This window comes from Myotis brandtii, unplaced genomic scaffold (genome assembly GCF_000412655.1).
Source record: "Myotis brandtii unplaced genomic scaffold, ASM41265v1 scaffold160, whole genome shotgun sequence".
Lineage (NCBI taxonomy): Eukaryota > Metazoa > Chordata > Mammalia > Chiroptera > Vespertilionidae > Myotis > Myotis brandtii.
Window position 1 is genome coordinate 1,822,439 of NW_005355833.1, and position 14,316 is coordinate 1,836,754.

Here is a 14,316-nt window from a genome sequence, read left to right on the forward strand (position 1 = left end):
GCCAATCAATGATTCTTTCTCATTGATGTTTCTATCTCTCTCTCTCCCTCTTCCTTCCTCTCTGAAATCAATAAAAATATATTAAAATGTTTTAATAAAAAAATAATAAACTATATTAATACATGTTTCAGAGCCAGTTATAAGAAATTTGTCAACTAGACTCTTAAGTTCCTGAGCTTTTCATTTCTGTTTCCCTAGTGCTGCATGTAATATACAGTTAAATGAAATTTATGTGCAGTTGTAAGAACTTACTACTTGTTTTTTCAAGACCCCCAGAAAAACAAATCCAAAAAGTAGTAGAATATGACGAGGAAGTACTTAGCTAGTATATGTGGTCCTTTATCAAATTTCAGAAGTCTAGCTCTAGCTTTTATGGTTTACAGAATGTTTCCCCACGATTTCCTTATGTCATGTTGCTTTCCCACACACTCCATTTTACAGATGAGGAAACTGAGTGACAGTAGGGCTCTCTCTACTGTATTATAATTGACCTTGATGGCAGCAGAAAGTGACAGCTGAACATTTTGGCATCAAAGGGAGAGATTATTTAAAAAGCTATAAAAGAAGACAACATAGAAAACATTGCAGACATGCCCTGAGGGCAACACAGTTCAGTTTCACTGTCTGTCAGAATGACTCCATATCTTTAAGAAAAAATTGAGTTCCATTCTGCATATTCAGTTTATGTTAGCAGGGAGGAGCTTTCCTTCTTTTAGGAAAATTTATATATACAAAAGATCAGGCTCTTAAAGCACTGTTATCTTAAAAAATGAATTCATGCAGAATCACTCTTCCTGGCCAGGTTAACAGAGGGCTGGTTAACTGAGAAACTACTGGGCTGTGAACATAGCAGGTGCTCTCTACGGTGGGGTGTGGGGGCATGAGCGTGGTTGCCTAATAATACCTCCCTGGGATTCACAAGGTGGTATTAACCTACTCGAGGGAGTAATATCCATCCATTTTTTGCCTGAGGGACTTGGCCGTAATTCTGGCCTCTGAAGTTAGAAAATAAAAGAAACACCACCACCCCCCACCCCGCCCCCCATCTCTCCTGTTCCCAGCAGCCTAAGAATATCCTGTTTCTTTCACGACACATAACTGCAGGTTGTAAAGTGAGACAAAACTTGCTGGCCTGAGCTCTCCAAAGACCTGAGCAGGCCCAGAGCTTCTGACCACAGTGACTAGTGCTCTAACCACTCACACAAACAGGTATTGATGATATGGGATTTCATGGTGTTTGCAACTTGTATGAGTTAATGACTGAGGCATTAGAAACTTGGTAAGTTAATCCAAGTGGATACACAATAGTCTTGTCCTCCAGTGATATTAACTAGACCTGTGTCTCATAGTGTTGGGAATATATAATAGGGAGCCTGAAAACCGATATTCCTCTTTTATGTAAGGCAACCTTTAGAAATCTAATACCTCCTTTGAAAAGTCCAGTATGTTTAAATTAATGCAATTTGGCTGGTTTGAAGATTGAAAATAGGTTAGCATTAAGGCCATGATTTCTTTAGTAATTACTTTTTCTATTGGTAATAACTGTTTCTTTAGAAATGACATTAACATTCTACCAAAACACAGCAGTAATCCAAAAGTTAATGTTCTGTTCATTTATAATTATATTTAATTCATATTTATGAGTTGTTGGGAGGGAGGAGAAAGAAAGGAAGTGAGTTTTAAAAATGTAACAGAAGAAACAAGTTAAAAGCAAAATGTTTCCTGAGTCTGGAGGATATATCAAGTCACTTAAAATGGGAAAATTTAATTTTTTAAATACACAGTTATCAGATTTCATTAGGTACTACTGAAAAAATCTATATTTATATTATTTCCGAGTGTCAGTAAGTGAGTTCAGTGGATAGATTTTCTCCATTTTTTCTTTTTTTACTAAGCAAAATATTAGCATAAACATCCCTGTGATTTTTATTTCAGTAAGGCAGTTAGATTTAGGTTTTGGTTTTCTTAAACCAGGAAAAATTCTGCATCTTTAAACAATCATTGAACAAGTAGCTTTGTGTTGTTTTCTTTGAATTGTCCGTGAAGCCTGATGTATTATTAATGCATTAATTTTGTGTTGGTGGAGGCCTGTGAATAGCATTCTGTGAATGGGCAGTTGCCTAGTGGGACCAGTTTTGGCTGCTGTCATTGAACATGTGTTGCTCTATTGTGAAGTCTTATCCAGCCGTAGGACGATGCTCATTGAATCCACCATGATGGGACCTACACACCCTGAGCCCAAGCTGGATGCCAGGGTCAGTTACCCAGCAGCTCAGGCTGGGGCACTGCTCTGCCTCACTGCCTCACTGCCTAGTCGCTGTAATCATTTTGCCTACCGTTAATTTTCCCTAAACCAGGGAAAACCCATCTGTGTGCAGTGCGGATGTTCTCAAAAGAGATTCCAAACGGGTGGGCTGGGGTGTTGCCTTCATTCCAGAGTGGGGGCAGCATTCCAGGGAGTAAGTTCCTTCCTTCCTCCTGGAAATGGAAGCGTCCGGGCCCACGAGATCCCTGATGTTCTGAGGTCCAGAGTAGCAGATGGCATTATGATTTTCCAAATCCTGATGAACATTCTAACTGAACTTGTTCATTTCACAGTATGTAGTTCTATTTTTTTTCACTTCCTCTCCCTCCCTCCCCCCTCTCTCCTTCTCTTTGTTCCTCTCACACTGACTAATTTTAAACTGATGCAGTATCTCCTTTAGCCAGTTTGTAATTCCCTTCTCTCTGTGTTCATGGTATGGAACCAGGTAAGGCACAGTTTCCCATATAATTCTCAGCCTTCATAGCCTTTGAGTTTGTTTATAAAAATGTATAAGCAAATACCGCCAGCACTCCTATAGCCACTGGAAGTTCTGTTTTCCCCTCATTCGTAGCTTGCAGTGCAGGTGGTGAATGGCAGTAATTATTTTAACTAACAGTCGGGTGAACATTCAGGGGGACATACAGTGGCGATGTGGACTTTGGCTATCATTGAGTCTCAGAGTCTGACTTGGTAGTGTTATGGCTTGTTGATTTTTCAGGCTACGGACCTGCCAGGTGCTTGCCCTTGAACAGTGCATGGATGTAGTTCATATGTTTCAATGTTGACCCCTTGCCTATGAAAAGAGGAATAATTCCTCTCATTTAGGAATCTCTTAAGGGTTATTTTTCTCTCGTAGATGTTCCTCTCTTTTTTTAATATAGTGTATGATCTACTTTTAAGATTGCTTTTAATCAGCACTTCTACACATAGTACCATGGTGAAATACCAGTGTGTATATTAACATTATAATTTAGGCTCTGGATCAAACATGTAGCTGGACTTCTCCTGAGGAAAAAAAAAAAATTGACCTTACCAGTGTATGAAAATCAAACACTGTATAGGGACAAGGTAAAACCACAGGTAGGAATTGCTGAATAATTACCTTTAGACCAGCCTGAGCAGGAGGCTTCCCACGAGGGTGAGCTCATTTAATGGTTCCTAAAACTCAATCTCGTGGATGTCAGTGGTCATGCTTGATTATTTGCAGCAGTGTTTTATGAAAAAGCAATAGAAATGCATTGGGAGGCTACAGAGAGGGGACAATAGCAGGTTTTACTTTTGTAAATGAAATCCCTTCGGTGTGAGACAAGCATGTTTTCCGCTGCTCTGCCTCCACCATCGGAAAGGGAGAGCATGTGGATGTTTGTGTGCAAGTGAGTGGGTGTGTGTACTGTTCACGTAGGCACCTCTAAATAATGCTGTGGACTAAAGCTTATGACCACAGAGACCTAAAATAAATAGAGAAAAATAGATGTTCATTGGCTTTGGCAAGGAAGCAGTTTTGCAAATATGGTTTAAAAGATTAATGCATTTCCCAGTTGTCTATCTACTATATATATTATATACATAATATATATATATGTGTGTGTATATATGTATATATATTATTGATTTCAGAAAGGAAGGGAGAGGGAGAGAGAGATAGAAACATCAATAATGAGAGAATCATTGATCGGCTGCTTCCTGAACGTCCCCCATAGGGGATCGAGCCCACAACCCGGGCATATGCCCCAACCAGGAATCGAACCACGACCTCGTGGTTCATAGGTCGATGCTCAGTAACTGAGCCACACCGGCCGGGCATACCTCTACCTATTTTCAAGGAATTTTATAAAACACCAAGAACTTTGCCGTATGTTTAGAAAATGCCTAAGTAAATGTAAATTTTTAAATGACAAAAAATTGGTAGACTAACTGAAGGCTTAGTTTTGACATTAATGACAAAGTTGGTTTCTCCTCTCTTATCCCAATACTGAGGAACTTCTAAAACAAATTTAGGAGAAACTGAAAATGGGAAAAATCTTTATAATCTCAAATTTCAATTACCTCGAGACAGATTACTTAAACCTGTTCATTTAAATGTGTTTTTTATCAGCCATCTGGTTGCAATGTTCACTTAGCTAACAGCTGGTTCTCCCTTGATTTAGGGGTTTGGGGTAAGATAAGGTGGGTAGTTCTCTACCTACCTATTTTCAAGGAATTTTATAAAATTGGCAGAAACTCAGGCCTTTTGCCCCTGGTTCCAGATCCATCTGAAACAAGTTAAATGAGCTGCTACTGTCAGCTCAGACCCACTGGACAGAACGTCACACCAAAATGCCCACACATGTAATTTGTCACATCTGGCAACCCAGAGCAGGGGGCGACCCACTGTGGAAATTGAATCATCTTTCACTTTCTCTGCTCAGGACTTGATGTGGAAAGGGATGAGTAAAGGGGGGGCTTTCTGGTCTCCAGCTGAGGAGGGTCAGAGGCTTTCTTCTCTGATGGTATCTACCTGCAAGCCCTCCTAAATGTAAAGCCTCATTCCCAGCCCAGCACTGTTCCCTATAACACCCCACCGATGAGGTCAGTTCCGTCTGCATTGTGAAATCAAACATACACATAATTTCAGAATACTGATTGTCCCCTCAAACAGTGGCCACATTTTTAAGTAAGTGTTTTTAACAAGCATTGACTACATTTTTATAAATCTAATGCGTAATTATGGCTTACTCCTATCTTAAACTAGGCTCTCTCATTTCACTTTAGACAGATAGGTTTTTGGTTTGTGGATTAGCTTTTGTAGATATCTTTAAAGGTGAGGGTCCAGGTTATTTTTGGGTTTTGGTTTTTGTGTCTACTTTTTATTTTTATTTTTTCAAATACCAGTAAGCTAGGTTTCCTCCCCAGTGGAGAACAGATTTGTCCTGTGGACTCTGCCAGTTGTCTAAGACATTTAAGGTAGTAAACAGTGGAGAATCCAAAACCAGTCTGGGATCTGACAAAGCAAAATGCTATTCTGTCTGACCTGACGCCACTGGAACCACAAATGACCTTTGACCCTGGCAATGTGGATAGAAGTGAAGCCATCTAAGAGAGTTGTTTGATTAGTTTGAACCCCAGTGTGTATGACCAGGAATTGCTGGGCCAGGCTAAAAAAACAAAACAAAACAAACAAAACAAAAAAACATTACGCTTGAATTAAAAGGTTTATTTTTTAAATATTAGAGCATAATTCTCAACACTGGTCAGGCTCCAAGTGATTCTGTGATGAACCTGTTGGTTTGATGTTTTGAGACCATGAAGTCTAGAAATAGGCTATTTTTAAAAGTTAGAAGGCTTGCCATATTTTATTTAACTTGTCAGGCTGGTTTAATGTAACGACAGCAGAACTGTCCTTAGAATTCACCAGTGTTGCCAACACCTGCGAGTTTTGAGACGTTGCCCTTCTATCATCCTCGTGTTTTACTGCTAATAAGTATAAAATCTTAATTTGAAGGAATGTCTGTTTTGCACAAAGAGAAGGGAACAGGACACAGATTAAGATGGTCAAGGTCCCTTCACCCCCAGGTGATGTCTGGAGTAAGGAAGGAAGAAAATAGGAGAGCAAAGAGGTGTGTCACAGCCTTCCAAACACTTACACTTTGTTTCCCACCACTCTCCTCTCGGAACTCAGGTACCTACCAGCCAAACTGCATCGAAACCCCGGTTCTCCCAGTACAGCCTGAGTGCCCAGCCTTGGTCATTTCCTCCATCTTGCAGAGCTATTTTTAGGGGTATACATCTTATCCTCCAAACAGTTCACAGATTCTTTGAGGATATGTGTTAATTTTCAATCCTCCCACAGTGCCAGGCTCAGTGCCTTTGACATAGCAGGTAGTCAAGAAAGTTGTTGAATGAATGAAGCAGTAAGTTAAGTAATGAGTGATTGTGTCATTTTTATACAGTTTTCTGTCTGTGCCCTATCTGTGTCTGACTTGACCACTACATCATCATCAAGTTCCATTGTCATCTACAATTATGAATTAAAGGCAAAAATTAAATCCTCAGGTTTGGTGTGTGTTTTTTTAAGTAAAGGTCCCTTAACTTTCTTCCAGTTGACTATGCCAAGCTTCTTCCTTATATGTGGGCCTCATTAGAGTTTTTAAAAGTAACTCCTTATCTTTTTCCTTTTAAACTTTCTGTTTTGGCATCATTTTAGATTCACATGCAGTTGTAAGAAGTAATACAGAGACATCCTGTGTACCCTTCACCCAGTTTTTTCCAATGGTAACAGTTCATAAGTATAGTACAATATCACAACCAGGAAATTGACATTGATTTCTACGTGTGTGTGTGTGTGTGTGTGTGTGTGTGTGTGTACATTAATGATACAGATTCTTTCAAAGCCAATAATCATCATAGTTTCAAAAACCTTTGCCTTTAAAATAGTTATCTCTCATTTAAGTAAGTCATTTCGAAAGCATTTTTCTTATTTATGTTTTCTGTATTTGGAGTATTCAGTGTGCCTGCCTGCTGTCAAGGTCATAAGGTGTACTTATGAGCACACTTACTCTGCAAGTGAACTAGTAGCACTGCGGTTGAAATTGTACTGCCTTTTCCCACCTCCCCTCCCCCACCACTTTGAGTAAACAGGTATACACACACACACACGCACACACACACACACACACACACTGATTTTCTGCTGCTTGCCTTTTTTTATGCCTGAGTACCTTGCTGACAAGTGCTAATAACAAAATACCAGAGAGAGTCCAGTTGAAGTTAGCATACATTAAACATTCTGAACTTGTCCTTTTGCTCATAGATTGTGCATAATTAATAATTAAACAGTTTCAGTTGTAATGGGTTGACCTTCCTGAACTGTTCATTATTCACAAGGCAAAGGCATCACTCAAACTTTTTTCCCATTGTCCTTCGCTGCTCTCTGCATGCCGCCTGCTTGTGTTCCTGTTGTTTAGCAAAAGGGGCTGACCAGGTAGTTACTGGGGCCTCAGAGACTTGGAGACGGTTCTCTTGATGGCCAGGATTGCTTACTGAAGTGGTTCATAACAGCTGTTTGTATGTTACAGTTGCTGCTCCATGTCAAGATCCAGCTCGTGTCCCTTTAGCAGGACTGCGGTTGATTTGGGACTGGAGCTCAGGCTAAGGCTTTTGGTTAAGGTCGTGTCGCTGTTTTGCTCCATACCTCCATGCTTAGATGCTAAATGAATAGCATCCCCAAAAAACCCTTAAGGTGAAGTACGGCACCCAGGGTCTTAAAATGAGTGACTTTTATTAACAATTTGGAGTCCGTTTCAGCCAGTCCTGAGAGTTATTAGTGTAACTGCTTCTCCAATTTGTGTTTATATTTTTGAAATATGTTCTTCATCTGGCCTGAACCCATATTTCACAGCGAGCAGTTCTGATAAGGAGAAGCAACCAGCTTACTAGCTCCTCCCCGCCCGTGGCACGGTTCTCGGTCTCCCCCAACCCTGGGTGCCTGGGTGCTTTCCCTCCCTGGGAGCCTCTGTGAGGCTGCAGCCGCTTTCCCATGAGCCTCCCTACCTCCTTCAGACAGATGTGAATTACATAACGAAAGGGGCAGCTTCTTGGAGGTGTTTACCTCCTGGTCTAAACTAACTTCTAATTTTACTTGCTTAAAAATGAGGAAAGTATCCTTTAAAATTCTCCAGTGGTGTGCACGCTGTCCGCTCTATTTATTTTCTTCCTTCGGGAGCGTTAACAGCTCGCATGCTTCTGTGGCATGGGGGGCCCTCAGAGGACCCCTCTGCCCTGTGTTTCTGCCCTGACCACCATCACCTCATGTGCCTGTCTTCTGTATCTCAGAAAATTCTCCTTTGAGGTATGCAAGAGACATGGATTTTAAAATGAAAATAAATATCTGGCATTATGCATGTGGGATTAGAATCCCCCCTGTATCTTTGATGAGTGATTCTTTCCAGGCACCAGTGAGATGAGACTCCACCCTCGGTGGGTCTGCAAAGTCTACGTGGGCTGGCATTTTCACAAGTAAAATAAATTATTCATGGTACCACCCAGTGTTCCTTAGTTTTATGTTATGAGGAACTTAACAGGCTACAATATCAGGTCTTAAATAAAATTAACTATCCATGCAAAGATGTCACATCTCCTCATTTTGTTCCTCATCCATGTTAAAATGACATCTTCATCAAGTTGCCTAGTTTATAAATCATTAATTTACTCTTGGTATCATACTTTGAAATGAGGCCCACATTAGCATCATGTTTTATACCAAGATCTTTTTAGAAAACCAGCCCAGAATTTTAACCATCTTGGTAAATGTTCAGCCACATTAAGACAGTGGGCTTTTATTTTCCTAAACATTGCATTTTAAAGCAGCTGTTACTCAGACTCTTCCAGTACCACAGCCTCCAAAAATATTTCTGGAACGAAGGACTTAGAGAACTAACAACCTGATCAGAGTCCATAATTTTTGTACCTCAGACTTTGAACTATCTTTGCACTAACAGTTCTTGAGACAGTAAAACGTCATTTCTTGAACTGGGCCTTGTAGAACCTGGCCGGCTTGGTGATATATATGGCTTTCCTAAAACAGGCCGGGCTGAAATTGATATCATGGTTTATTTTTGCTCTTCAAACCGATGGGACTTCTGTGACCATTTTATAGTACCTTTATCGAAGACTTGTCATCTCGCTGCGTGCCTTGTTTCTTTTGAGCAGACGATTTCATCAGCCCCCCATTTTTCATGTCCTCTCTGTGTAATGCCGGCGTGTAATCCTTTGAACTTGGCAAGATTTTATTTCACTCCCATTTTCCTTTGTTTTCCTTTCCTCTTGGAAGCCTTTCTCTACTGATGAGAATTTTAAGTTTACAATGACTAACCTTCCCCTCCTCTGGGTGAATAGAGCATGTTCAAAGAGGACAGGCAGGCAAAAGCTAAGAAACATTTTGTTCACATTCCTTTTCCTTTAACCTCTTTGGGATTTTTTATTTTTGATTTTTGGCTGCTTTGACCCCCTCGGTTCCTTTTGATTCAATTGTATTTTCCAGTAGTTTCCAATTGTTTGAATTGGAAACAAAGCCTTAATAAGAGTTCTAGTTAATTTTCTGTCTTGTAATTACCAATCTCATTTTTCTGATAATTGGCCACAGCAATTATATGTATATTTACTAATCACATAGGGGGCTGTGTGATTGTATCTATCTGCCACCATTGATAATGACACACATATTGCAGAGGTGCTTTTATCATCTTCTTTTTTCCACTACATCAAAGCCATTTCCTCTCGTTCTCAGTAATGAATACATGCATGCATTTGACACAGTTGTGTGCTAGAGAAATTGTTTGGCTCCCACCAAATGCTGCATGCTCTGAGTTTCTTGCCTGCAGCGCTAGAAGGTTGTATGTAATGATATATTGCTCATCCAAATGGCCAAAGCACTCCAAAGCACAGTGAGATTAAAATAAGTCATTCCTTTGTTAATTTAAATAGGTGCATGTATCATACTTTGCAGGGCACTTTGTGTAGGGATGTCAGGGAGGAAAGAAAGCCGCCGAAAGGTATTTTTAATAGCAAATGAGAATAGATGAGAATGGAGTCATTTGCAGCTGCCTACTTTATGTGGTTCTCTTGTTCCAACTGTAGGTCTAATGAGATGACTGTTAAAGTACTCTGCAGTGTAATTTCATTACATCCTGAGCCGTTACACTATAAACACAGTGGCGCTCTCTGTCATTCTTGGAAAAACTCCTAAATTCTTAAAGCCTTCCTTTGCGAGTGGTAATGGGGTTTGCTCCCTGTGTTAAGCGGTGGTTGTCGCGCATTTGTTGCTGTGTAGTTATCTGCTCCTTAGAGTGACACCACCGTGGTCCACCCCAGTTCAGTGTGGTGGTCAAGGTTGGAATTTTTCTTTATGTCTTTAATTCACTGGCTTTCTCATCTGATGAGTTGGCCTAGGCTGGCAAATGGGCTGAAATTATTTTTCAGGAAAGCTTTTCCTATAAAAGCCTTTCTAGTAAAGTTTAAAAAAAAAAAAATCTGGCCCAAATGATTATGTTAGGGGCAAGCAGTTAAGAGCAGTTGAATATACAAATGAATGTAAATGAAAAGGAAAGTGTAAATAAGTAGCAAATCCAGTAAAAGAAACAAAGGTCAACACAAGAATAATTTCACAGCTCTTTGTTAATTACAAGACCATTTGTGTTACTTAAATAATCATTAATTTCTCATTTACACTTCCGTACCTTCTTGCCTACCCTGTGGCTATCATTGTCCTTTTTTCACCTCCCCTCCCTCTTTGTGCTCCTGTTTCTCACCGTTTTAAATGTGTGTGGCTTTAAATTTGGCATTTTACATAAGCAAGTGAAAGGGGGTAGGGCAGGCTTTTTAATTGGATGAGGCCTTGTTTTCCTTTCCACGGGTGGGGAATCCTTGTTATATACTCATCTTTATTCTGTTACTTTGGTGGGGGAGGAAGGGTATAAAGAAAGGAAAGGAATTATTGTGACTTTTGGTGACTTGTTTTTCCTCCATCCCAGGATTCGCCCGTCCTTCCGGTTGGAGAGTTCTCCGAGCCATTTGTACATTTCATCACTCAGTGGTGAGCCTGTTTGCAAACATGCCATGCCCTCAATGTAAATGATACATGCCATTAACTCGGAGGCTCCGTGAGACCTTATGGCTCTCCCTGCTTCTTTTTAGAGATGGGAGGGACTTCAGGGCCTTGGGCAGATGGGGCGGCAAAGCTGAAGAAATTGTTTAAATTATGTAAACGTTATTTACACAAAGGGTTGTAAATGTATTTCAGAGGCTTTTTCTGTTTTAACAAACTGCTGAGATTCAGGCTACTTCTTTGAGCCCAGATACTATTGCTATCCACTTTTTTTTTTTTAAAGAAATACACAGTTTTATAGCCCCTATTGAACAGACATATGAAGCTTATTTTTATTAATGTAACCTCAAGTTACCCATAAAACTGTCTGTCACTTAGTGGAAGCAGCATAGTTTATGAATTCATTGGATTTCCAGTAAATAACCTTTATCTTTGGTTATATTTTAAACACAATACTGGTGCCCATTTCAATGAATTTTGATGCTTGAAAGACTGAAACCATGGTTCTATCAGGTCCACTTTCAGCATCAAGGAACTAAGAAGAACCACAGAATGTAGATCAAAGGGGCCCTCGGAGTCTCCAGGCAGCCCCTTGCCTACCCTGTCATTTTACACCCGAGGAAACAGGCATTTTTCAGCTTCTGCCTTTTCCTCCCTGGAGAATGTTTTCCTTTATTAGCCCTTCACATCATCCACCTCTCCCCGACTCGTTCGGCAGCACTTATGTGGCCTTGGAAGACCCAGTTGTCCACTGCCTCCTGGTGCCCTCTTCCTGCCCCCAGCATGGAGAGGAGGAAATTGGGAGCAGAGGAACGACCACCCCAAAACAGGAGACAGAGCCAGCTAGAGCCTGGTCTGGACATGCTGGAGCTCCTTCACAACTACCTTCACTTCTCCTCCCTTTCACCCCGCTCCTTACTCCATCAGCCCTTCAGAGTGGTGTCCACTGGTGGACAATGAGCCCTCCACTCCTGCGGTGCCTCGGAACGTGCGATCGGGAGGCCTTGCTAAACTGAAATGGTTGCACTGTCCCCATCCCCTCCCCCCATGATCCATCTGGTGATTACGCTAAAGTGAAACCAAGAAATATTCCTTAATATAAATGTCAAGCTTTATCACCTTTTTGACTAAGTGTAATATGTTACCTCTTAATAAAAATGTCTCATACAGTTTATATTTCACAGAAAAAAAAGTGTAGAGAAGAGATTCCCCCTCCCCTTATTTTTACAATTTTATTAACACTGTTTCTATTTATTTTAAATACTTACATAATAGTCCGTCACTTTTAAAAACTGTTTTCACTCTGCAAACAGTTTTTTCCAAAGCATGCCATGTTGAAAAAAATATATATGTTGGTTAATATTAGAGCCATTATTCAGAAGTATTTTTAGTCTTTCTTAATTTCCTTCTCATGGAATTCCTAGAAACACTCAGAAGCACATATGGGAATGCCCCATTTTGAAATGCAGAAATTGGAAAACAAACCGTGCAATTCCTAAACAGCCTGGAGTGCCTGGTTTGGGCATCACTGGCTCCGGAAACGTTGGGTTTCCTTGGATTTGTGACGGGATGACCATGCTTATCTCTAGCTCACTGTGTGGGCTGAGACCAACCTGGGGGTGGGGCCAGCTCTGCAGACAGGGAAAAAAGCAGATACTATTTTTGCCTTCCCTCCTGTCCCAAAAATTAATCAGCTGTTATATAAAAGTTTTATGGAGACAGAGGGAGGGATAACCTGTGCTGAAATCTCCACAGATGTCATGCTGAAACCGAAATGATAATGGGCAATAGCCTTGTTTTCCCAGGAGATACAGCTACTTTGGAATGTCAGATTAGGACTGTTCGCAACTCCACCAGCGAGACAGCTTGAATTACTTGCTAATGGATGCAGTATTTGAGAGGTGCATATGGTTATTTATAGGGAAGGCAAATGTCCTTGATGCCATTAATGGCTCATAACTATGGTTCTTGTTTACCAAATGATCATTAAATCTCTCTACTTAAAAAAAATACTGTCAGCAATTGCAGAGATTGTATGAAGGTTAGAGGTTGCCTTATATAAAGAAAAACCATCTGTGTGATTTTCCAGTAGAAGCAGCAATCTGTCTTCATGACTTCAGCCCACAGACACTCTGAGTTTTGTATAAATACAGTTGTCTCGTGCAGGTGCTTTATCATGTAGCTGAGTACACACTACAGCTACTAATTGTACCTATTGCACTAAGACAAGAAATATTTTACATGAGGGATGTGATTCTTTAAGCAGCTTAATCAAACTTAACTTTTTCTACAGCTGTTTAATGAATTGGCAACTTGATTGTAGCCAAAATAAATGAAAGTCGAGATAATGTAATATTAACCCATTTGTAATTTTGTAGCATTATCTAGATTCCTGACCTCATTTATTATTTGGAGTAACAATGATGACATGAGATATTTTCTCATTTGAGCTGATAGTCATGTTTCTTTTATTATCTTATCCCAATTACCAAAAAGTATATTGTTCCCTAAATTTAAGTTTGAAATAAATTGACAACTGAATCAGGAAGAAAATATTGCTGCTTTTTTTCACATTAGTTTCAAAAGTAGAATTAAGATAAATTTAAATTCATTCTTTACCTGTTTTGCAAGAGTAATTTTAAAAATTTGTGTGTGTGTGTGTGTGTGTTTCTGATTCTTGAGAAAGTCTGATTAATGAAAGGCCAAAGTAAAGGAAAAGGAATATACAGGCATTGCTCGGAGATATTGCAGGTTCGGTTCCAAACCACCGTAATGAAACAAATATCACAATAAAGCAAGTCGTAATCTTTTTGCTAGTGGAGGGTCTTGCCTTCAATTTATAAAAAATGCAACATCTTCCCTGACCGGTTTGGCTCAGTGGATAGAGCGTCGGCCTGCGGACTGAAAGGTCCCAGGTTCGATTCCGGTCAAGGGCATGTACCTTGGTTGCGGGCACATCCCCAGTAGGGAGTGTGCAGGAGGCAGCTGATCGATGTTTCTCTCTCATTGATATTTCTAACTCTCTATCCCTCTCTTTTCCTCTCTGTAAAAAATCTATGAAATATATATTTTTAAAAATGCAACATCTGTGAAAGCACATTATACGAGATGTGCCTGTACCTTGGCCAAGAATTGAACATGATAACATCCCAGATCCAGGGGAAATAGTCAGTAGTGGGTATTATAGCACAAATTTACAAGTGATATAAATAATAGGCGTTTTGTTTTTCTTCTTACAGCATGCGAAAACAGCCAAAAGAAAGGCCAGCGCCTGAGGAATTGATGGTAAGTAAATTCTTTCACTTACATTAGACTTCTCCATTTATATAACTGCTTAACATTCTGTTAAAAGGACCAGAGTGGAATTTGAAATATTCACAGGCTCTGGAGAGGCAACCGTTTATACTTAATTTGAGTAGGTGTGTTTGAA

General features: G+C 40.1%; 1 protein-coding gene across 7 annotated transcripts in view; it reads left to right on the forward strand.

Moving 5' to 3' along the window:
* The window catches only part of MAP2K5 (mitogen-activated protein kinase kinase 5), a 261,792-nt gene that overhangs the window by 208,964 nt on the left and 38,512 nt on the right, over positions 1-14,316 (forward strand). For 6 of the 7 annotated variants that reach the window (XM_005862082.2, XM_005862083.2, XM_014536301.1 and 3 more), the window contains 2 exons: positions 10,813-10,874; positions 14,126-14,171. In XM_005862082.2, coding sequence (XP_005862144.1) covers positions 10,813-10,874; positions 14,126-14,171 — 108 coding nt within the window. The remainder of the gene's footprint in view (positions 1-10,812; positions 10,875-14,125; positions 14,172-14,316) is intronic. The other variant, XM_014536302.1, reaches the window with a different exon arrangement.